Source organism: Dicentrarchus labrax, unplaced genomic scaffold (assembly GCF_905237075.1).
Source record: "Dicentrarchus labrax unplaced genomic scaffold, dlabrax2021, whole genome shotgun sequence".
In the NCBI taxonomy this organism is placed as follows: Eukaryota; Metazoa; Chordata; class Actinopteri; family Moronidae; genus Dicentrarchus; species Dicentrarchus labrax.
Window position 1 is genome coordinate 22079299 of NW_026136721.1, and position 24507 is coordinate 22103805.

Consider the following 24507-nt stretch of genomic DNA (forward strand, 5'->3'; position numbering starts at 1 on the left):
AACACAGTTTTTGTCTGCCTTGATTCTTTTATGTTTTATCTAATGTTTGTCTAATATAAACTAGAAAACTAGATGGCAGCACATAGAACCTTTTTCTCTTAATTTATTCCTTTCTCTGTTTGTTGGCCTATGTGTGTCACATGCTGAGCTTGGTAAACGTACATAGCATAAATGCACCACTAAGTGGTGCCCTTCTGCCATTTCCTCCCTGGAGACAGACAGCGTTTTTCATGGTCTGTATATAGATTCCAAATCAAGGCAGTGTTTAAAAAAAACTATATCCAGCAGCAGTACTACTGATGAAATGCATCCTTAACAACAAATCTCAACAGGATATTAAAAGATCCAAGCCTTCAGTCAGTAGAGGAGGTCAAAGCAATCAAAGGATGGTTAGGGGCTAAGGGGTTAGGGGTTCAGGGGTTAGGGTTAGGGGTTAAGGGTTAGGGTCATGTAGCAGCTGCGATACAAAGAATTCAATCTGGACAAACAGGTAGAGATGATCTCTTGTTGTAAAATATCTATGATTTTATTCAATCGACAGCAGCTGTGTAAGAAGAATACATTTGTTGTTGTGTTTTTAAAAAATAATACTTTATAACTGTAAACAATAAAAACACCTAATACATTTAAATAACAAAAAGAGGATCAAAGTGCCAGGAAATTCAGACATAAAAAATGAGGGGGGTAGGGGGGATAGGCTATGTGCAAGAGATTTTAAAACATTCAGTAAAAGAAAAACAATACATAGGAGGAGGATTAACAAATTAAAGGACCCAGATTAATAACGTTACATTTTACTTTTCACTTTTTTTAAATTACACGAATCAACAATTGTATATGTTTTAAATGTAATTTGGGTATTTTCAGATTTTTTTTCTTTTTTCTTTAAATGTCAACGTTTCATACGTGATGACGTCGTCCAAGGATTAGCTGTCGATATCCGCAAAATCGAACAAGAACGGAAGTGAAGCATGAGAGAAAAAAAATTACATTTTCTGTGTGAAGTTAGTTAGCAAACGTTAACTTATATTATCCCTGTTAGAGCGGTTATTGGCTGAAGAACGTGTATCTGTTCGGTAGCCTACGGAATTAGACAGTCCTCCTGGACTAAGCCGTCACTTTCTCCGAGAACAGGAACAAAGTGTCAGGTAACGCTCACCAGGATAACGTTGAACAAATCGGCAAGCTAACGCTAACTAACTACGATATCTGTGTTATCCAAATATCCAATGTAGTCAGCAACGTTTGTAGATAACCTTAACCATGGCTGTTTTGCGGGTTTACATTATCACAGTAAAGCAACAACGCCAGGCGAACAATGCCGACGGTAACGTTACTGAACCGTGGCTAGTTACTTGCGACCAGGTGAACGAACTAGCTCATGTTTTGCTAATTTAGCTGAAACATTTTGGGGCAATTTAATCTCCAACGCCAGTTTATCGAGGTGCACCATCATTGGTGATCAGAGAATAATCACATGTGTTCTCTGTTGAGCTGCAGTTGCTGTTTGCTGGTCGAGTGGCACCAAAGGAGATTTCATTTTTAAATTGCTTTAAACCTTTTACAGTCAAGGCTGGGTTAAGTTTCCAACCGGTTAAAGCAGGCAACTACCCCGGAGAGCCTGACCCCTCGGGCCCCCTAAAGGCTCTGGTTGTCAGAGGGTTGTGTCTAGGAAAGGAACCCCTTTGTCAAAATACAGACCTTTTTTAAAAAAAAATATTTTAGTATTGTCCTCAGGTGGTTCATATTCTTTAAAAAGTATGTCTCAAATCATATTACAAAAGAACTGGTTAATATGAATAGAGCTCCCATGTGTAGTCTGCTGTGTGCGCTGTACTATGTTTACAGCATGACACCTATACAATGCACAGAGAGGGACCCTACACTTTAAAACGTTAGCATATTACACAACCATCTCAGCTTTTATTTTGTCTTATTCAGTTGTTGTTTATTTTTATTGTTGCTGTTTTTGATATATATGTTGTGCTCTGTCAGCCAGGATGGATCCAGCTCTACTGAGGGAGAGGGAGCTGTTCAAGAAAAGAGCTCTGTCCACTCCGGCTGTAGAGAAGAGACATGCTGCTTCAGACTCAGGGTCGCACAAGAAGAAGAAGTCCAAAGTTGACAAGGAGAGCTCATCAGGGTCCAAACACGGTGCGGGTAAGTGAAGAAGAGATTTTAAGAAATGAGTAACTGTTACAGTAAATGACCTCTTCCTGATGTTGTAGGAAGGAATACAATGTCTTTTAATCCATGATTCAGGTGCCCATCACCACTGTAGAAGTATTAGTACAGCTCTAAAAATAACCTTGTATTCAAATTCAAATGGCTTTATTGGCATAATGTAACACTGTACATTTTCAACTGCCAAATTGTTATATATTGGGCAATTTATATTATATTCTTAGCACTAATATTCAATATCTGATAACGGCCATAAATTGCATTGTTCGTCATTAATTTACCAGCTTATGTGAAGTTGGTCATTATTTTATCGCTTTAATACATGAGTGTTTTTCCAAACATTCCCACATACCTTGCATCTTTAGCAACCCGGCACTTTAATAATGCAGTTTACAGTGCTTGTAGACAGTTTGGGAATTGTGGTATTAACAATAACAAACACACAAAAGGAGATTTTAATGAAATGAATGAAATTTTTTAAATCATTTATGGATGTCATACAATGTGGTTTTAATATATTTCAGTATAGCTGGCTATATTTCATGTTTATACTGTACTAACACATAGGCTACTATAACTTCTCATAGATTGAGACCTACCAGACCCAAATTAGTCAGTACAGTAATCACAAATCAGGCACTTGCTTGTGGCAAAAGTGGCATCTCCAGCATTTTTCTGGGAGTTCCTCAGTTTCTGCCTCTTGATAGTATCTATCAGCTCCTGGAAGGTGGCATCTCTTTCCCCTTTTCCAGCCATGGCCACAACAACTTAAGGCCTAGCTTTTCCTGGAAAGTGCAATGCCTGTGAGATCTTCTGGCTTCCCAAGTTGGACATTTTCCCAAGAAAATTACTTGTATGTTAAAAGCAATAGGTTTGAAGCAACTATACAAGTTTCCCTCATCAATCATAACCTCTCGTTGGACCACTACTTGTCCCATTCAGAGCTCATGTCATCTGAGGTAGCTTTGTCATTCTCATGCTCCAATTCTGCTTTTAAAAAAAATTTGATTTATAAATGGCACAAAAATAAATTTCGCCTCATGAGCAGCGTCGGGTACATCTTCATTGCTGGAGCTACTCCAGGAGGGTTTTGATGTTTTACGTCATGAAAGAAAATGCTCTGCACTAAACCTGACATCTGGGTGCTTGCACCATCATGTTACTGTGACCGTAACCTAGTGTAAACAAACTTTATCATCATTGTGTTTGTATTTATTCATAGTAACAGTGAAATAACAGAGCCATCATGAGGCCAGTCACAGAAACACATTACCCACCATCACTTGCATCCAGCACACAGTGAATAAAAAAAGTAGCACTCGTACGGACAAAAAAACAATGCTTTTTATTTATTCAGGCATGGTTCTACCTTTCATATCCTTACTTTTCCTGTTCACTTTATTTGTCTGTTCTTTTAGCAGGAAAAAAACTCTTGTATGTAATTTAGTGACAATTTATTAGGCATTTTGTGGTAAGGCATATGAAATCATACACTGTGCTCAATATGACATGATAAATTACATCACTGTGCAGCAATCAAGTGTCACTTGTCATGAGATAATGTTGCAATGCTAAACATGTTGACAACACTGGCATACAATTTACTAAAGAACAGAGAAACACAGGCTTTATCCAAATGCAACGATGCTGTCCAAATAAGCTTGATCATATTTTTGTTGTTTGTTAGTTTCTGTTGGAAACGAGGATAAGTCTTTGGATTTGGACAGCTTTTTCTGTCTGTATACAACATTTTACATGTCTCATAGAAGCTCATTTGCATAAAGCAGGTCACAAGTACGTGCAGTAATAACAGGGCAGAGTCACTGAACAGGAATACTTGTTTTTTAAACAAGCTGTTATTGGGTCTGACTATTGTTTATTATGTTAACATGTTTCTCCGGCCACACTGTAAGTACTATTTCTAGTACTATTATCATTAGGCTACTTGAGAGCTCTGTCTTTCTTCTGGTAGTTTTTTTGGTGTAAAACGTGGCTTTCAGGGTCTGCCCTGTGTGTTAAGTGGTAGTGAAAGTAGATGTGTGAAGACTCCCTCCTAACTGAAATGAAAAGTTAATTAGACTCACTCCAAATCGGTGACAAACCGCCCTCTTCCTTTTTTACGTTGTTCTGTTAACTTATCTCGCCTCTTCCCTCCGTATCCTCCTAACTGTGAGTATTTGAGCCACTGTTGGGCAGATTTAGAAGTTCTTTTCTCAGGGCGTCAGGTTTAACGTTGTGGCATTGCCCATTTCAGCAATGAAACCCGAATGCTCTTCCTCATTTTCATCCTGGCAGACCCTATACCACCTCAGTGTGGGATTCTGGCTCCTTGCAAATGCTGGTCATGAGCTTGCTGCAGCTTCCCGGCCCCTCCTCCTGTAGCTGCTGATGTGTCTTCCCTTTAGCGCAGCACCCACAGTCCAGTAGCTCATAGAGCACAGCCAAAGCAGCCAGAGACAGGACAGTGAGGATGAAGAGCAGAAGGATGACGAAGCAGGCCACATTCCATCCGTCATGGAAAGGGTAGACCTCCTGGACCTGCAAGGAGACGTGGGAGAGAGGGGCCGCGTCTGGGTGCCATGGGAGATTACTTGGGTGTATAGTGGTGGTGATGTTGGCCATGATTTCTGGAGGAGGAGAGAGGAGAAAGACAGATTGTTAATGTTTGCGACAGTCTTTGGTCCACTGCTGAGAGGTGGTGACAGCTTTAGGGAGACCAAATTAGAGCATGATGGTTGTAAAACACTTGTTTCCATGGTGAGAGAAGGATTAGAAAGTGAAAGCAGTAAAAGAATTGCTCCTTAGGGCATAATATTTAGGAATCTGATGTACTAGGCTCCGTAGTGCCAGAATCTTAGAATAATAAATATTAAAAACAAAAGACTACAGACCATGTCCCTGAATTTCATTTTCACTTTTACGCAGCTAATGTATGACAAGGATAGAGCTTCACTAGAGACCACAGATGGAATGGGAAAGCCATTTCCTCTCCTGAAACCATCAGGGGTTCTCTTAGGTAATCTGCAGTAATGTGATTATGATAGTACAACATCGTTAACGGTCACAGAGGGTATCATGTTGTAAATGAGAAACTGTAATGCCAGTTTGTATACAAAATAAACCTTGGCAACAGACAGTGTTTTTAATTAAATAAGAAGACAATGAGTTATTAGAGGGAAGAGGTTACATTGCAAAAGAGCATAAACTCTACTGAGGCCATCTGCTCAGAACAAAAATAGACTTAAAAAGCCTGGTAGAAAAGGATAGCTGCACAATAAAATGTGGCACCTACACTTGGTTTGCAACTCTTCAGCTGTAACACCTGACAAAAAGAAAGAAAAAGAAGTTACAATCTAGTAATGAAATTAAAACCTGTTCTGCAGCACGCACATTGTCAAGCCATTTGTCTCTCTTCAGCTTCCCTTTCACATTTTCTGCTAAAGCCTACCATTTCAATTCCCCAGAGAACAGCATGCCAGTATCTCTGCCCACACACACACACACACACACACACACACACACACGTGCACATACTACATGATCTAAACACACACACACATATATTCCCAGACATTTTATATTACACACTGAGGCAGAGAAAGCTGACCCAGATTACTTGAGTGAACCACAGAAAAGAGTTGAGGAAAAGGGGCGAAAGTGCTTCTCTTAACACAAAGCTAAGCCTGTAAGGTTTCATTTATTTTGTGTGTATTTCTTTTAAGATCGTATTTAACTGGGTTTACTTTGTGTAAAGACAGATGCTTTCATGTATGTTTGTATGATAGATTTATGGCATCTTAGGGACCTGAGAGTGTATTTTAGTGCACTAGAAGAAATAGGTGACTACTCTTTGTGTGGTTGTAACTGTTTCCGTGTTACCTGAAACTGTAATGTGATAGAACCCGCTGTTGTAGTGGCTTCAATGCCTACGTTATAGTCTTGCTTTGGTGACCAGACTCAGCATAATACTGTATGCTATGGCTCCAATGATGTGGGAAAGGCCACTATCAATTGTAGCTTTGTGTGTGTATTGTTCTGTAATAATCTGCTTGGCATGAAGTTAAGTTTACCTTTTGTTTCAAAACATAATTAACAAACACTATTCCTGAAAATGCATTTGCTTTAGTCTGTTTTTGTGGCGTTGTTATTTAAAAAAGAAGAGAAGTAAAGGTTGGATTTGGTTTAGTCTCAAAACAGTATACATGTGTTTTATGTAATTGATGAATTTGTATAGTGTAGCTTCATAGCAGTATGATTTTATATTAGGTTAGTAAGCGGTCACACACAGTTAACTACATTTACTGTCAGCTGGTAATTGGTTAATGGAAGCAGACTGAAGCACATCTGTTTACAGTGTTTACAGAATATGGTGAGCATTTTGTGGTATTTTCTTCTCAGATGGTGCAACTTGACTCTCCGTTCCCTCTTTAGCATCCTCTAATCGCAGACCCAGCTCATAATATCAACTTCACTTCAACTCATTGCCATGACAACAACCTCTTTTACTAATTTGTCTCGCCTAATAGCACCCCCCCCCCCCTTTTCGTCCCACCTTTCTTTTGTAAGGGCAGTCACACACATGAGGACAGATTGGCTCCCTACAGCATCTGTTATCTCACCCAAAAAGAGCCCCACCCCAACCAAGCTCTTAAAGGTGTTGAAGGACCAGATATTGCTCTCTGGCTACACAGTGGCTGCCTCTCTCTCACACACGCAGACACACACGCAGACACACACACAAACACACACACACACACACACACACACACCAAACACATTTATACACTCCTAATGCCCCTGGCTGGCACCTCACAGCTGTCGGTCCCTTTATTGATTTTGTCTTGAGAGCTGCAGTTTGCACCGAGTCATGCAAGATGCACATGAGTACAAATACAGAGATAGAAAAAAACACACACACATAGTTTCTGGTGAATTTCGGTAATTAAGCTGGAAGAGTGCAGACAGCAGATCCATGTTTATTTAATCCGTTGCATCTTTGCTCCATCTTGGCCTAAATATTACAGTTAGCAAGATCTTTGCTCACATAGTATAAATGACATTTTACATACATAATTGCTAGATGTGGTGTGAACATCACCAGCTGTTTCTCTTATACATAATTAATTGGCTTCATATAAAGATCTGCTGCGTTTAGAAATGTGTGATTTATCCTGCTGGATCATTAAAAACCCCTTATAGTCATAGCTACACAGTGAGACCAAGAACAACCTACAGCCTGTAGCTTAAATTAATGCTGTGGATTGTTATGATCTGTTGATGCTGAACACACACACACACACACACGCACGTTATTCTGATGATGCTGTTAAGAAAAATCTGCAGACTCACCTGTGTGTCTAGGTTCAGTCTTCAGAAGATGCGAGTCAACAGATGCACTCTCCTCTTCTTGGTGCTCCACCTATTGCTCCGTCTTCCACTCTCTCCCTCCTCCGTGTTCACTCCTCGACCTGTTTTCCTTCTCGGTGCTCTCATGCACTCTCAGCCGTCGCTCGTGCACCAGCTCGCTCCCTCCGCCACTCCTTGCAGCTCTTCATGTCTTGGGTGAACAGCAAGGGCTCCTTCTCCGTCATTGGCTCTTTTCTTTTAGCCCTGCCTCTGCACCATTCGTTAACTGGCCTGTCACAATCCCAGTGTCCTGCCCACAGCGAAGCTCACGACAGCAGAAGCTCCCGCCCACACCATGAATCATTCATGAATCAGTGTCTGTTTTCAGCTTTGATTGGCGAGTGCCGAGTCCAGACCTCAGACAGTCTGCAGGGGGGGAGCAGCATTATTGGACTCCCACAGAGAATAGGAGCAGTATGCTGGACTTTAAGCCATTCTTCTCAGATTACTCTCTTAGTATCTCCTGCAGTATTTTTTGGTTATTTTTGTTGAAGGGTAAGGCTGGTGATTATTTTTCTTGTCAACAAATCCCACAAAACAGAAAATTTTATTCTGCGTTATTTAGATAGTCCGGCTACTTGTAGGCAAACTATCCTAATAAAGTGCTACCCTAAATTGGTCCAACTAACTAGTTTTGAGCTCCATTAAAAATGATTTTAAAACACATTAACGAGCAACATAGCGGCATTGGGTGACATGAAACCACTGTAATTTATTTTGAGTTAATCCCACTCTCACTGTCCTGCTGCCATAAACACTCACTAGCACACAAGTGTGTGTTAGTATGCAGTTGGAAATGGTCAACAACAAATAAACAAACATGACAGTTTGTGTATTTGTGGATCATGTACCTGTTTATTGAGATCATGTAATTTGTTTTAGTTCTTATTGTAGTTTTTCGACACCATCTGATGCGCTGATCATGTCCACTGATTTTAAACCATTTTATCAACAAAAAGCTATGGGTTCTGTCCGTCTATATAGTTCACTCACTCTTACATATAAATAATGTGACATTTAAATATTTTGCCTTAGCTGCTCTTTCTGTTTTTCTCCACAGAACCTGGTAATGGCAACTTTAACATCAAGACAAGCTCTGGGTACAAGTTTGGCTGCCTGGCCAAGATAGTCAATTATATGAAGGTAAGCCTCTGGAGACGTTTTTTCTTTACAGAAAAAAAAAGAACATTCTCCAGCAATTGAGAGGTGATTGTATTCATCCTTATTTTAGGTAAAGGTGTGTTTTAGTCTCATGGATATTGTTCGTTTCCAAGTTGATAAAAGCTGTCACAACAGCTTAATTACTAGGTTTTAAGTTTGTCGTCATCTCCATCAAAGCTCTTTAAAAGCTCGACTTATTGTCTGTTGTGTCAGTCCAGTGAGTCAGTTGTTTGTCATGCTGTGGCTCTGGAGAGCGGCAGCCAGGCCCTGTCACACTAGCTGTCTGACTCATCCCTCGCTGCAGAACTCGCACTCAATTTGACAGATTTTCTTTTAATGTGTGCATTTTTTGTGCCATCTGTTGAATACACAAAGGGGGAAAAAAAGTTCTGACAGTTGGATGCAAGGCATAAAATCACTATGGGCATTTAGCTATAACTGTGCTAAAGGTGTGGGGCTAAGAATTGCTGACACTCTAAAATAAGGAGGATTTTATACTTTGTTGATTCTGTATGTGTGTATGTTAATTTGTTTGCTTTTCTGTCCTTATCTCTCAGACAAGGCATCAGAATGGGGACACACATTTCCTGACCCTGGAAGAGATTCTGGATGAGACCAAACTTCTTGACATCAGCATGAAGCAGAAACAGTGGCTCATGACTGAGGTGTGTATACGTATTATATTACCTATTATTTATCATCAGGAGTACATTTGTCCATGTCCTACACCATTTCTTACACCATTGCCCAGAACAGTTACTTTCCCCGCAAGTCATCTGTAGGCTGCAACCACACCCTGTATGTTGCAAAAGGAGGAAGCCATTAATTAGAAGCTTGATAATTGGGTGAGATAACAGATGGATGATGATGCTGATAATAAACACACATTATACAACATTCGATACCTTGTGGAAGATACTCTTGTTAATAGTAGAGAACATGAAGCTAAGCAGAGTGACTATAGCTCAAAGCACAAAGTGTGCATGTTTCGGAAAGTGAACACAATATTTATCCTTTTTAATTTTAATGAGATAAAAGGCACAAAAAAGGTATTTCTTTTTGATTAATTATTTTTTCTTATTCACAGAACATCAAAGATTCATTTAACTGCGTATGCACATCTACTATCTGGTATCTGGTCACATACAAGAGACTTAAAACAGCTGCTCCTTCCCTTTCTGTGATTGTCAGGCCTTGGTCAGCAACCCAAAAATTGATGTCCGGGATGGGACGTACGGCTTCAAGCCTAAGTACAACCTGAAGGACAAGAAAGCCTTACTGAGGCTGCTGGACAAACATGACCAGCTGGGACTGGGGGGAGTGCTGCTGGACGACGTAGAGGAGGGGCTGCCTAACTCAGCCAAGGCCATCAAGGTGATACACGATAAATACAATTTATGCTAAAGCACACGAATGTCCGCGCAGCAGTGCAACCTAATGCATACAGTACATGATTGCTGATTTAATGGAAGGGACATACACCTCTGTCTCACACCCTTGTAACGCTGTGGTGACTGAACAGTATTAGCAGAGACGTGAGCTCTCGTGTGTTTTGCAGGCTTTGGGGGATCAGATCATCTTTGTGACAAGACCAGATAAGAAGAAGATCCTGTTCTACAACGACAAGCACTGCCAATTTATGGTAGATGAAGGTGAGCACAAGTCAGCTTTGTCAGTCAGCTGTGATACGGATCGCTCTGTCTCGCTCTCTGTGTCTGTCTTGGCTGTCTTTCTGATTGTTACTGACTCTGCATTTAAAAGATTTGGCTGCTGTAGGTTTTGATAATGAATGAATTATTTAAGTAAGTCATATAAAATGAGGTTTGAAACTGATTTCCATCAAGCACAGTCTGCATGCCCACTCAGCCCTCATCCCGCCTTCCTGTCATATCACAGTTGACAAAATGATTCCAACTTATAAATATTGTTCATGTCAACACCCAAGTTGTAATGATGACTGGGAAACCAGCTGTTGCTGAAGGTGATTAAACCCATATTGAATGGATATGGTGTTAAATTGACAGTGCACAGTATTTTAGACCCTAACTCAACCAACTCTTTAATCGTATAAACTGTTTTTAGCTTCAATGTGACGTAAACTTGTAAGTTGTGAACAAAGGAGTCTTTCCCATCTCTGCCATACATTACGTGTGACATGAATGTGGCATCAGACCAGGTCTGATCAAGCTAAATAAATGAAAACACTAGTCGGAGTGAGCCATAGAGGTGAAGAGCCTTTTCAAGTACATTTAAAAACAGAATGAGAAAGCTTCACAAAACTTCAGCTGGGTGCCAAGCATCATAATATATTGGTGTAATACAAAAATAATAACTCACTGCAGCCTGCTGTTGGCCGAGGACATACATCAATGTACCTGTCTCACATTTAACAGGATCAACAATCACTCAACACTGACTTTTAATCGTTGTAGGTTGGGCCATTTAACATTCTGGCATCAGACTGCAGATGAAAATCAGTCGACCTTTCCTTCTAGCATACCGACATTGTAATTAATGTTTATTAACTTGCTCTGTCCCTGACACATGAATAATTAACGTGAAAATCTGAGATATTTTGATATTAATTTTTTCCATTTCTTCCCGTTTGGTCTGTGTTATTTCATCATTGGTCAAAATCACCAAATAATTGTGTGCAGCTGTTTGATCAATGTGTTTCCATTGCAGAGTTCCAGAAACTGTGGAGGAGTGTTCCAGTTGATTCCATGGATGAAGAGAAGATTGAGGAGTACTTAAAGAGACAAGGCATCTCCTCCATGCAAGAAACAGGACCAAAGAAAGTGGTCAGTGTCCCCTGTCCTCCCACTTACTTGAAATCCATTCGAACTATTTAATGTACTTTTTACATGTACCTGCACTGAATTGTTTCACTAGAAATAAGGGCTATAATGTGCCAACACTGATTGTTCACATTTACACTTTATTAATCAAGCATGTTAATCAGTGCTGATTGTGTTTCTGTGCTCCCTGCAGTTACCGGTTCAAAAGAGGAAGAAGCAAGGTGGGCAGAGAAAGAGACACTTCAAGACTCACAACAACCATTTGGCAGGCGTCCTGGAAGACTATTCCGATGGTGTTCCTGCTAAGAAGTGAAATCCTTTCCCCAGTGGTTTCATGCCCTCAAAAGGAGTGATGTAGAATCTGTAAATCAGTCATGGCTGGAGACGGAGACCCTGGCCACACTACGATACAAAGCTAACAAACTAGCTTCTTTTCCTTTCTTTGCACTCCTCCCAGTGATCAGTGGTCTTGTCTTACATGGAGTGAATAGAAACAGTGTTGTAGAATCCTTTTTAGTTTGTTTATTGATCAGTGATAACTGAAGGAGGGGAAAGAGTAATGAGACCATTAAGGACGCTGACTGATGCAACCTTACTGTTGAGATGTAAATGAGGTTAAAGTGTGTAAATATGTTTTTCTTCATTTTATTTAGTATATTGCTAAGAGGTGTGTGTGTGCGTGTGTGTGAGAGAGAGGTTTTATTTGAAAGACCACCCATCTTTTCAATAGGAATTGCAAAAAACAGGATTGTGCTGTGCAGTCCATCTCATTGAGGTCTCTCATCAAGCATGAAACATCTCGGACATTACTTCTTGTGGAATTTCAAAATATTTAAATCCTCTCACTTTGCAGCACAGAGGCATAGTGGTTTAAAATATAAAAACTTTTGCAACTTATTTTAATAAATTACAGTGTTACAGTATACACGTTTGATGCTTGATTTACATGCACACTACTGCCAGTTCTATTAGTTGTCATTTTAAACGCTAACATTTAGGCGTTTATCAAATTCAATTTGAGAATCAATGAAAATACTTAAAATGTTACGTTTACTGTTGGTGTTTCTGTGTGGCTATACACTGAAAGCATTCTACTAATTCCTATGAGTCTCTTATTTTCAACCCAGTGTTGAAATTAGAGGGAACCACTGTGATCATAAATTACTATACAGTAATAATAATAATAATAATAATACATTAAATTATTAGAGGCGCCTCTCTGGGCACTCGAGGACACCGTACAACACACAAAAAAAACAACACACAATCAGCATTTTGAGGTTATTTAATTAATCATAGAAAACCTGACATCAGCTCAGCAAGATAAAGATGAAATGCTTAATCAGCTGTTGCAGCTCTAGTAGAAAATATTTATCAGCAAGTGAAAAAAAGTACTGATCAAGCTAGGTCCATATATTATAATTATATACATTCATGCTTCCTTCCAGCAAGATCCATGTAAATAAGGGTTTGGTAGCCATTTACAATCTGCCTTAAAATGTATTAAGTTAAACTTTAGCTAGCATTGTGGCCTGCTTTAACAGTTTTCTTCAGATGGTGGTAGTTTGGCAAAATCTTCATCAGGAAGTCGAGCTGAAGGGTCTGGGGCTGTAAGAATGACAAACATGTCAATAAGCTCAGGAAAGATAAGTGGTCTTTTCCAAAATGGTTTCAAAGTCAGACATTGGCTATGTTTAAAAATCTTGCACTAATACTTGAGACCACAGTTGGCTGGAAATGCCAAGATTTAAAGTGTTTGTTCTGAACCGGCTGAGTAGACTATGAATAAAAATACCCAGTTGAAATAAAAACAATTCAGAGCAGGGTTTACCCATTATGCACAGTGTTTATCTCCTAACAGTTATATTACGCATATTGACAGTCTGCGGTTATGTCTTTCAACAAAAATATAAATAAGCTTGACAAAAAAAAGGGTAACACATTTGACCTCTGTTCACAGTGTTGTGTCATTATCAGAATGATTATGTGCAGCCCAGAATTATGAAATGGACATTACCTTATCTATGAGATGCTATATACAAGAAGTGGATGCAATAGAACTGAAATCTGTACCAAACCTATGCAATCTACTAAAATACCTCCACAGACTGCAGCGAGTTACCATAGAGTAAACCTGTTAACAAGAAAATCTACATTCTAATGGTCCACCTGTAAGCAGAAATGAAATTGCAAAAGCTAAACACGAGCCTGTTTACACCCCAAACGTGTGCATCCATACCTGTGGTCTCTCTGTCTGAACCCGCCTCATACATCCAGAGCCAAAGATGACCGTGTTCTCAGGTATGACTTCACAGGTGTTGACCTGACAGAAGGCTCCAATGATACAGCCACTGGTGAGGATCACATTCCTACCGACGTCAGCTAGACGACAAAATAGAGGATATTTGATACAGTGAGTGACTTTGCTCATCTGCATATCCATCTTCTCTGCAGACACGTGAACACACCCTGAAAGCCAAACAAAGATGCACACATCCCACCTTTAGATTCAATCACGTTGTTGTCCCCAATTTTCAGGGCCTGTGATACTGTTAGTTGTCAGTTAAGGCTAAATGTATTTCTGATGGTTTAGACTCATAAAATGGTTACAATATGAAATCATTTGACTTATAGAGTGAGACTGGTCCAGCCACACTCAAAAGGATACCACAGCCAACTTCAAACACATTGTTCAAGCCAATGGTCATCGTCTTTGGTTCCACCTCAGAATCTGGTGTGATGTTTTCTGGATAACTGTAAAAAAAAAAGGTAAAACAAGCAAACTTAATAGTTATGATGATGCAAGTAAAGCTTGTTCGTGTAACAGTGATGTGCGTGTTATACACTGGAGGTACAAGGAATCTTAAATCACCCATTAATGATCAGAGCTTGCTCCTCGATCAAATTGCCTTCTCCGATAACGATGGGCCCTGCCTCTGCAATGATCCGAGCTTTTGGGTGGACTACTGTCCTAGGGCCTGAGAAAACACACAACATTTAAAAAGGTAAAGTAGATGTAGTGTTAGTCAAGCGTCTGATCGGATTTGAGGTACACAAATGTTCTGCCAAGTCAGCAGTATAAAGCAGTAACTTCTTGCAAGTGACCCAAAGCGAATTATCTTACCTATGGTGACATCTCCTCTAATTTCACTTTCAACACAAACGACGGCTCCGGCGGCTATTTTGACACTGCAAAAAATAAGTTGAACAGAGACAGAGGACTTTAGAGAAAACAGGGTGAAAATGTTAGCTAACGTTGCTAGCTAGCCATTTCACATAGTCGAGTCGTCTAAACTAGCGACATCGTTACTTCCTTGTCGCTTTCTGGTTTGTCATTTTGTTTATTAATAACTTGTGGGTGGCGGTTGAACTCGTCATTAACGGGCTAATATTAATATTACCTTTTCTGAGAACTTTGTTTATCTGCCATTGTGATAGATGGAGTCCGGTGGGAGGCGCCGTTCATTCACTCGATGATCGATTTTGAGTCCTTACTATGACTGTATATGCGCATGCGTCAGTGGACATTAAAAAACATGGCTCTGATGGCATTAGCGTGGTTATGAGGTTACAGAAGGGGGAACAGTTGAGCTCATTTGAAAAACTAGTCTGTAAAATAAAAATAATCAGGCAGACAAGCTTTTAAACCCTGAGGTAAAAAAAAAAAAAAAAAGTTAATTTATTGGGTTGGCTGGAAGTATGGACGTTACCATAGCAACAGACAGTGTGCGGACCCATTTAGGACCTGAGCAATCCATGTAGTGTGTCTGCCATGATCCCACATAGGTTTCCGTCCGGAAAGATAAAATGGTCTCAGGGGCGGAAAAATCCAACATGTCCGCTGCGGCTGGAGTCCGTCCATTGCCTTAGAGCTGGCTAAGGGGGGGTAAAAGTAACGTTTTAATTATTCCCCTAAGGTTGGCGAAAGGTATGGGACCAAAAGTACGGAGTCATAATTGGGGCAAACGTTACCATAGCAACAGAGTGTATAGAGACGAGACCTGCAAGAACGGTTGAACGTCATTACTTTGCGATTTCTTTCTTTCTTATGCGGCCAAAAGGGCGTCAGTCAAACTGGCAATTACAGCAAAAGTCCGGTTATCGTTCACCACACACCCCCGCCGAGGGCAACAAACAGGTAGCGTTCACCTTGTACTTTGTCCCTTATGGCTCCCCCTACAGTGTCAAAACAAGGAAGGGTCGGAAGTGGGAATTGCTATGGCAAAAGGGAAACTGAAGAAATCAAAACACTCAGCTTCTGTCGTGAAGTCAAGGCAGAAAGAAATGGCAGAAACAGATAAATATATGTTTTCCCTTGCTGCCATTGCTTTGGTTGTAGCTGTTTGCGTGGTGCCACTGACAGCTGAAATATCTACCTGTAAGTATAATGTAAAACACTTACAGGATTGTTGACAAGTGAAAAAGTAGTGGCAGGATAGCGCTTCGTACGTTAGCTAGGTTAGCTACAGCTAATTACCCAATGTCCAGCACAATTTATACATCACGTTCGACCCTTTAGGTGTTTAAAAACACCTTGCATCAATGGCACTGGCTTTCTCCAACCAGCAGAAGATTTGCCACGATATATATGTTGTTTAGGTATGTTATTTTAGGATTATGAAGTCGTAAAATCTGTTAGCTCGGGGCTAACTGCACATAAACGCAAAACAGCACCAACTCAAAGAAACAGCTGATGGTCCAACAATGAGCTCCAGTCGTTTGAACTTCCCTCCTGGGGGTAGTTTACGGATTAATTCAGCATGTGACCACGGGACTCTGCAGCCATAACTTCAGCCCTCTCACATGCTTTCCTCTCCCAGGCAGCAACGTTAGCTGACTGGCTGTAGCTCGCAGTCAGATCGGGCAGTTTATTGTTTTTTTTACTCTGGCTATCTGTCCAGCTACCACACACTTTGGTATGGAATAGGTTTCTCGTCCCTAGCGATAGCAGTGAACCATAGGATTGAGGTAAGTTACAGAAAGCTAGTTGCACAGCTGTAGCCTCTACGAAGGCATTCAAAAGCAAAGCCTCCTATATGATCTCTCTGGCTGGTATGTTAAGGTTGTCAACATGTAGCTGGGATTATTTTATCCATGTTGTACTCTAAAGTGCTGTAATTTAGCAAACAGTGTTATGGGTCTTTCTGATTACATGAACAATGGTCATAATGTGTGTTTCACTGAGCAGTGGCTTCACAGTTGGGTGTGGTCAGCTACACTGTTTGAGCATCTTTTCTTCATGCTTCCTCTTTGTGTACATCAGATTCATTTGCTAATGGGTTTCGACTGATCTGCACAATCGTGTACTGCTGATTCTTTCTCCAGCTGGCTTCCCTCATCATAAGCACATAGCCCTGAAGATGGATGAGGCATTACTGACAGTCAACAATGAGCTGGACTCTGAGGTGGTGGTGTCCTGGATGTCAGAGCGCTGCTACCAGGTAGGCTCACACATACCAAATAGTCTCCTCCAGTTGAGTCTGTGGCTGTATGACTTGTTTCAGGACAAGGATGCTGGTCTAATCTGGACCCTTGTTTTCCTTGTGTGCTAGTGTTTGTACCAGCAGCTCGGGGTGGTACCTGCAGGGTCCAGTCCTGGCCAGCCCGGTTCAGTAGACTTTGTTGTGAGCACACAGCATGAAATTACACTACAGCTCAACAGCACTCCTGTCAACCTGGAGCTCTGCACGTAAGTTTAAGAACATGGACATGTTTCATATACACCAGAAGTGGGAACATATATATAAACACATACAGTATAAATACAGGGGAATATTACCTTGAAAGCCACAATTACACATCTTTAGCTTTACCAGACAGACCTAGATATGTTTTACAAACACATTTCTTAGTTGTATATCTACCTAAATATTTCTCAAAAAAAATAAATAAATAAAATTAAAAAAATAAAAAAACAATAAATATATATATATATATATATATATATATAGTATATGTGTGTATATATATGTGTGTGTCTGGTTCGCTGTCTGGTTAGCATATCATTTTTCATTTCCAGGCTTCCATTCCACTTTGGGGAGCATGGGAACTACTCTGTGTGGGTGAAAAACCTGAATGACTCATCAGTGGTCAACTGCTCCCTAGTGACCCATGCAGACCCCGTCAACAGCTACATACGTGAGTCTCACTCACATAAACACAATCATAAGCTTGTATGACGTGGAAGTTTAAGTGTTTTGATAATTAAAAACAAAGAACATGCTACATTATAATAATGTGCCACTCTCTCCACACAGCGATCTTGGTAGCTTTTCTTATCTTTGCTGGACTGGCCGTGGTTTCTGCTATTGGGAAAACAATATTAGGGTAATGTAATTTTTTTTGTTCTTCGTTTTATACTAATCTAAACATCTTGTTTAAATGTAAAAACAAACTTAATCTACACATGTTACAGTGAAACAATAGCCTGATTTTCTTTTATTTGTTGCAGTGCTGTGGTATAAACATATCTTGCTAAGAGTACTTCCAAGCACAGACAGCCCCTGCTGCTGTATTCTTGTGTCTCAAGTGTGAACTGTGAGCTGAACTATATATATTACCGAATGACTCCTAAACTAGTTGGTTGCTTCTTGTCCAGGCTGGATGCCGTGAAGGGTATCCTCTTCCGAATTAGTGGCACCATGGAGACCGAGAGGCTCATCAACTCTGTGAGTGTTTGTGTACACAGCATTCTTCCTGTTTAACAAGCCTTTTGAAAACTTTTCAAAACAGATATTGAGTAGAAGCACAAAATTCATCTTAACCATTATTTGTATCTGTGTGCACAAAGTGAACTGTGATGATATGCAACTTTTATTATTCAGGAGCTGGGATCCCCGGGCAGGACAGGGGCACCACTTACTGACAACATCCTCCCTCCACCACCCAGCCCCAGCAAGAGGCTGCGATCTCTGGACACATTCAGAGGGTAGGCCCTCGTGCCCCCCCCCCCCACCACCACAGCAGCTAAGCTTGCTTAAAGAACGATATTAACTATACTGTATCATGTGATTCCCACTGCATTGTGACATTTTGGCATCTGACGCTGGAATTGCCACTCATTAATCAGGCCTTACTGATAATATTAACATGGATCTGGTGACTTGAAGGAGATTTTTTAACCATTTTAGCTGTATTTCTGTTACATTTTAACTTTGATGCATAATTTGAAAAAAATATTTCAGTGTACTTTTGCTTGTTTTGTTTGGCATAATCTCTTGCCTACAGTGCTCAATGCCTTTCAGTAATGAGAGATTTTCTGTGTTTCCTGTCAGTATCTCCTTGGTCATTATGGTGTTTGTGAACTATGGAGGGGGAAGATACTGGTTCTTTAGACACGAAAGTTGGAATGGTGAGCCGTACATTGTTCTGCTTTTAATTTTTAAATGTCCAATTATTCACAGATCTTTGGAAACTGCCTTTGTATTATTGTGAATATTTAAGCCTGTGCTTCCCCTTTGTCTCCTTATAGGCCTTACTGTTGCAGATCTAGTCTTCCCTTGGTAAGCTCAATTTCATTTTTCTTTCCTGACATTTATTTGTTGCAGATTAGTTGGCCCCACAGTTGATTTGGAAAGATATTTTAATACTTTATTATTATTATTATTATTATTAGTAGTAGTAGTAGTAGTAGTAGTAGTAGTTAATTTTTATTAGCTTATTCTGTCTGCAAAGTGAAATGTTCTTAAACAGCAGTTAAGGTTTAAACTTTCTTCATGGCAGTTGGACTCCATACTGAAACATACTCTGTCTCTAAAAAGAAAAGAAAATAATAAACCTTATCAGTTTTTTCCTTTGCAAAGCTTTCAGTCAAGAAGTATACAGCTAATGCTCATATTTTGAATGAAGCCTGTGTTTTGTACTCCTCTTTTTGTCCAACTTTTTCACACCTTGTATTTCCCTCCCCTACCAGGTTTGTGTTCATAATGGGGACATCCATCGCCCTGTCAATCAACGCCATGCTCCGTGCAGGCTCGACCCGCCGCTCATTGCTGGGGAAAATTCTTTGGAGGAGCCTGCAACTCTTCATCATTGGTGTCTTTATCATCAACCCAAACTACTGCCAGGGACCATGTAAGTATAAACAGATTAATTTATAGTTATAGATACTGGTTATAGATACTGGTCTTAAACTGGACTGTTCCTGCCTGCATATGTGCTCACACTCCTTAACCACTCCACAGTATTTTGGAACAACCTGCGGATCCCAGGAGTGTTGCAGCGGCTGGCCTGGTCATACCTAGCTGTAGCCTGCCTAGATCTGTTGGTGGCGAGAGGTCATCTTGATATCATTACAATGGTCAGCCAACAGCTCCATTTTACCCTCATTCTTTAAGTTTCTATTCAGTGTTCAACAGGTACAAGAGTTACCTAAAGTAAAATTGATAAATATTTCTGTCTCTGTTCTGACTGTAATCTCTTAATTATCTAAAGGGGAAAGTGTTTATATCTACGTTTTCCAGGATGCTTGGTGGTCTCCTGGTCTTGACGTCTTGCTGTACTGGCCGGCCTGGCTGTGTGTGCTTCTCTTAGAAATGATCTGGCTCTTCCTCACTTTCGCACTTCCTGTGCCAGGTTGCCCAACGTGAGTCGCATGGGTCATGTTTGTTTGTTTTTTTGTAATCATGCAATAAGGGCAATGTTCAACAACGAGCAAGGTTTTACACTTCTGAAAAGTATTTTGTACGTGTGTTTGGTCCTTATGTTTGTGTGAAGGCTCTGCTTTACCAGTGTCTATCAATACATTTTTTTATGTTCAGAGAATTGCACAGCCTTGGCAGAGATATGCACTCTAGGCAATGTGAGATGCTAAATGGCTGTGTATTAATGTCTTTTTTTCAGTATGATTGTTTTCCTAACAATCTATTGTAAAAGAATTGATAAAAGAATTAACAATTGAAAAAATAAGCAGAATCAAAACTTTGATTAAAAATCCCTTGCATGCTTACTTTTGTGTTTGTTTTCCAACCTTAATCTTGCTCCCAGTACCCTTTAACCTACAATAATTGATACCACTGATGTCACCCCACTCTCCTGAACAGCGGCTATCTGGGTCCAGGTGGGATTGGGGACATGGGCCTGTATGCTAACTGCACCGGTGGAGCGGCTGGTTTCCTTGATCGATGGCTGCTTGGAGAAAACCACATCTACCAGACACCCTCGTCACGGGTTAGTGACCAAGAAAACAACCCAAACATACTGACCGTAGTCACATTTAGTCTTTTTATCTCAATCTCATGGGCCCTGAACCCCAGCCATAGCTACTACAGGTGATGCCAAGGTAAACTATGTCAGAAATTATTCACCAAAATCCACTTTTGTGTCCATCTGAATTAAGGTGATCTATGCAACTCATATGCCATATGATCCAGAAGGTGTTCTTGGCAGCATCAACTCTATCCTAATGGCTTTCCTTGGATTACAGGTTTGTAATATCTATTTGTGTGGTTCTCTGCTGTTTATCTATATTTCTGATGTCAAAAATATATATATATATCTCATTGGAATAACCAAAAGGAACCCATTTCATATGTTTTAATTGTATTTAATTGTTCCCAGGCAGGAAAAATAATCTTACACTACAGAGATCTCCACACAAGTATAATGTCAAGATTCCTTATATGGGGTCTGGTATTGGTAAGCACATTAACTTGTTTGTGTATGAATTTGTTTGTTTTTGCTGAATAGGATCTCAATTTTATTACCCACATTTATTTCACGACATGTTTTTTTTCCTGAGCAAACAATAAAGTCTCATGTAACACACAGGGAGTCATATCAGCAGTTCTGACCAAGTGTTCCACAGACCAGGGCTTCATTCCTGTCAACAAGAATCTATGGTAAAGTTTGCTTTTCTGCACCTTCAGATGGAACAATGTTTGCTCAGCAATTGCTTTTTAGAATCTGTTGACTGAATATTGGGGAAGTTGCTGCAAGGAATAGAGTAGTTTAGTTTAAAAGGTTTTTTTTTTATGGTTGCGTACCAACCTGTCTGATATATTTGTGTTCACAGGTCTTTTGTTTTATGTGGTTTTTACTACTTTTGTGCTGGAATACTTTATTATATCTATGATACTGTTATTTTTTCTGCTGTATGGTGCGATTTGTTTGTGCCTACTTTTTTTATGTTTTGATGGACCAGTGACAATTTTCCAGACAATACATCCTGTAGTTCCTCCTTTCCTCACTTTGTTTTTAAATGTTTTAAAACCATGATATCACACTCATGTTGTATAAGTCACGTAATTTCAGTACTGTGCAGGTTTTACACATTGGTTTAATTTAACACACAACCATTTCACAAGAAAATACAGTCCAATATTGTAACTAGCTTAAATTTGAGTCACCATCCACGCTGGTGCATCGGATCATCGGCATATTTGTTAACCTTTAGCAAAAGCTCCTGTGAGTCACTTCAAATTACAGATGAGAAGTTGTTGTGCCATGTATCAAAGTAGTTTTGTGCAGTTAGACTAGAAAGCTCCCGTACACCTACAAGGATATCCTATGATGAATATTTGCAGTAGGATGTCTTTAACAATGCTGCATATGTTTGTTCATTTTACTTCTAGGTCTCTGTCCTATGTGACAACACTGGCCTGTTTTGCATATGTGCTGCTAGTGCTGGTCTACTACACAGTGGATGTGAAGAAGTGGTGGTCTGGAGCACCTTTCTACTACCCCGGTGAGATTTCTTGTTGTCAGCCATAAACTCAGGATTAGTAGACAATTTTAACAATAAGATTTCATTTCATTTCTGCCAATAGAGCCTTGTCAGTGATACTCACTGGACCTTTAACCAGCTGAACCTTCCATTTGTCAGTCAATCTGTTATTTGTTGAGGCGTAGTTCAATATTAGCACATACATGATTATTAAGTCTATATAATCACTGAACTTCTGGCACGATCTGCCTGTTAGGGTACAGAGAAATTACATCTAACAAGTTGACCACCTTTTGAGAGTATAGAGACTATTCGTTTGAACATCATTGTGGCCTTTGCTTCACTCTGACTTATGTGCTTGATTTCAGGTATGAACTCCATCCTTGTGTACGTGGGCCATGAAGTGTTTGAGGAGTACTTCCCCTTCCGCTGGCAAATGGCAAACAGCCAATCCCACACAGAGCACCTCACCCAGAACCTAGTGGCTACTTCCTGTTGGGTCTTTATCTCCTACGTACTCTACAGAAAGAAGATTTTCTGGAAAATTTAGAAGTGAGCCAGACAACAATACCAGAGGACATTGTTTACATCTGAATTGCTGGAGTTCTGAAATCACTTGGAAAGCGGGAAACAGGAGACTGATTTATTTTGTCAAAACTATGTTGATTCTCTGTCTCTGAACATCTATAGGTTTCTTCTTTCAAATAGCAGGTCTTTTTTGTTTTTCAGTGTTATCAATTTGTAGCTACTACTTTATAGGACCAAAGTGTTTAAAAGCTCAGATATGGAGCAACTGACCCCTGCCAAATATCTTAACTGACTCAGGAAGAACTTGTCCAAGAATAGTTTTAGCACTTGAGAACTATGAAGACTGACGTTGTCCATCTGTTGTTCGACTGTGTGTTATAGATGCTGGTTTTCATTCCGCATATTACAGCAGCGGGGTGTTGCAGTAGTGGTTTAATAAGCCCCTGTGGACTTCCCCTTGGGAGAATCCCTTACTGCCATCTTAAGCACTGTTTCATTACTCTGAAAAATGAAGTGGGTTTTTTTGTGAAATTGAGTCTTCAAGACCCACAGAGAAAAAGGCTACCAAGAATGATTGTGATCTTTCGTCATTTCGGAAGTGATATCTCAACAAGGGGAAACAATATGTTGGGGTTTTGAAATATGAAAGTTAAACTTCAATATATCAGTCCTCAATTGTCTGTGCAGACTTAACCATTGTTTATTATTCTCAGTGTGTAGGCTTGCTGAAGTGCAAGTGTTTTCCATTGGCAATCCACTGCCCCCCCCTCAGCAAGTGCCCACTTTGACATATGATGCTTCGTGTTACCAAGGGGAAGTGAAGAAGGTCATGTCAGATGACTATTGAAAGCAACTGGAGGTTGCTTGTTTGGCATTTGGTTAAATTCAAAGAATGCATGAATGTTTCTTTTTGATTAGGTTTTCAAAAACAGAAGTCACAGAACTGCCCTTTTCAGCACTGGCAGAAATTATTTGCCTTCTTTTGCCAAAAGCTGGTTATTTTTGGGTCGCCATTTTTTCACATTTTGTCAAATGTGTCATGAATTTAGAAAGAAATCTGTTCTACTGTATGTTGCCTGAGTACAGTAGTTTAATTGTAAGGAAAAAATGAGAAAATATATATTTGATGATGTCTTATCTCACCATAAAACTGTCGCCATTACACCCTAACTGTGCCCCTTCTACAATTGATGGTTAACATAAATAATACTTTTATTAACACATTTTGCGAAAATATGTGTTCAGTCTATAAGAATATCCGAATGCTGTTCGAGATTTTGGAGTAATTGCTCATCTAGTAATATCTAAATTGATGATATTCATATAGTTAAACTTTTATACATTTATTTTTTTATATTCACCATGTGATTTTGTTTATGTAATAAAACATATTCCAAAATCTTATTACTGTTCTTTAAGTTTTATTATAATGTTGTTCTAATCATTTCTTGTCTTTCAAATTCATGTCTTAAAGCCTTTAGAGCATACTGATTTATCTTAAAGAAAATAAATATTAGTCTTATAAAGGCCATGTGAAGAATTTATAAGTATATTTCTTTCTGTTCTAGTTCACGTAACCCTTGGTTATCTCACTGCTGTGTTTCTTAGCTCTTCTATGTAGAGAGGTGTAGTTTGCTTTATTGCTCAATAAGGCGTGGGAATCGAGTTACAGTGCGAGTGCCTTGAGAAGAAAAAAAGCAAGTTGTGAGGTTTCCTCCTCATCTCGCGATATAATCGGCCCATCTCCACTCATGTCTATTGTGAGAG

At 39.8% G+C, this 24507-nt stretch overlaps 4 protein-coding genes across 9 annotated transcripts; 2 read left to right on the top strand and 2 right to left on the bottom strand.

The window, feature by feature from the left end:
- The first annotated feature begins 929 nt into the window (after positions 1-929).
- Positions 930-12472, top strand: gtf2e2 (general transcription factor IIE, polypeptide 2, beta). Of its 2 annotated transcripts, none has more exons than XM_051385296.1 (8): positions 930-1148; positions 1996-2160; positions 8651-8733; positions 9309-9416; positions 9943-10125; positions 10310-10403; positions 11437-11552; positions 11743-12472. In XM_051385296.1, the coding sequence occupies exons 2-8, from the start codon at positions 2001-2003 to the stop codon at positions 11860-11862; spliced, it is 864 nt and encodes a 287-aa protein (XP_051241256.1). In that variant the 5' UTR covers positions 930-1148; positions 1996-2000; the 3' UTR covers positions 11863-12472. The 2 variants fall into 2 exon arrangements, with proteins under 2 accessions (XP_051241256.1, XP_051241257.1); XM_051385297.1 differs by having other exon boundaries at positions 2000-2160.
- Positions 3507-7751, bottom strand: smim18 (small integral membrane protein 18). 2 transcript variants are annotated; one of them, XM_051385304.1, is made up of 3 exons: positions 7534-7751; positions 5477-5506; positions 3507-4811 (listed from the first exon to the last, which is right to left on the bottom strand). In XM_051385304.1, the coding sequence occupies exon 3, from the start codon at positions 4804-4806 to the stop codon at positions 4483-4485; it is 324 nt and encodes a 107-aa protein (XP_051241264.1). In that variant the 5' UTR covers positions 4807-4811; positions 5477-5506; positions 7534-7751; the 3' UTR covers positions 3507-4482. The 2 variants fall into 2 exon arrangements, with proteins under 2 accessions (XP_051241264.1, XP_051241263.1); XM_051385303.1 differs by lacking the exon at positions 5477-5506 and having other exon boundaries at positions 7534-7749.
- A 344-nt stretch (positions 12473-12816) lies between the features above and the next one.
- Positions 12817-15149, bottom strand: LOC127354923 (dynactin subunit 6). The gene is made up of 7 exons (XM_051385301.1): positions 14951-15149; positions 14674-14738; positions 14422-14527; positions 14218-14303; positions 14051-14098; positions 13789-13931; positions 12817-13157 (listed from the first exon to the last, which is right to left on the bottom strand). The coding sequence occupies exons 1-7, from the start codon at positions 15013-15015 to the stop codon at positions 13065-13067; spliced, it is 606 nt and encodes a 201-aa protein (XP_051241261.1). The 5' UTR covers positions 15016-15149; the 3' UTR covers positions 12817-13064.
- Positions 15150-15539: 390 nt separating this feature from the next.
- hgsnat (heparan-alpha-glucosaminide N-acetyltransferase) lies at positions 15540-24144 on the top strand. Of its 4 annotated transcripts, none has more exons than XM_051385293.1 (18): positions 15540-15687; positions 16875-16990; positions 17102-17238; positions 17569-17687; positions 17807-17876; positions 18148-18217; positions 18374-18477; positions 18824-18900; positions 19021-19051; positions 19462-19622; positions 19733-19848; positions 20012-20133; positions 20591-20717; positions 20887-20973; positions 21108-21185; positions 21318-21388; positions 22121-22233; positions 22581-24144. In XM_051385293.1, exons 2-18 carry the CDS (start codon positions 16910-16912, stop codon positions 22760-22762), a joined length of 1746 nt encoding a protein of 581 aa, XP_051241253.1. In that variant the 5' UTR covers positions 15540-15687; positions 16875-16909; the 3' UTR covers positions 22763-24144. The 4 variants fall into 4 exon arrangements, with proteins under 4 accessions (XP_051241253.1, XP_051241249.1, XP_051241251.1 ...); XM_051385289.1 differs by lacking the exon at positions 15540-15687 and adding an exon at positions 15706-15927; XM_051385291.1 differs by lacking the exon at positions 15540-15687 and adding an exon at positions 15778-15927 and having other exon boundaries at positions 16813-16990.
- Positions 24145-24507: the final 363 nt, after the last annotated feature.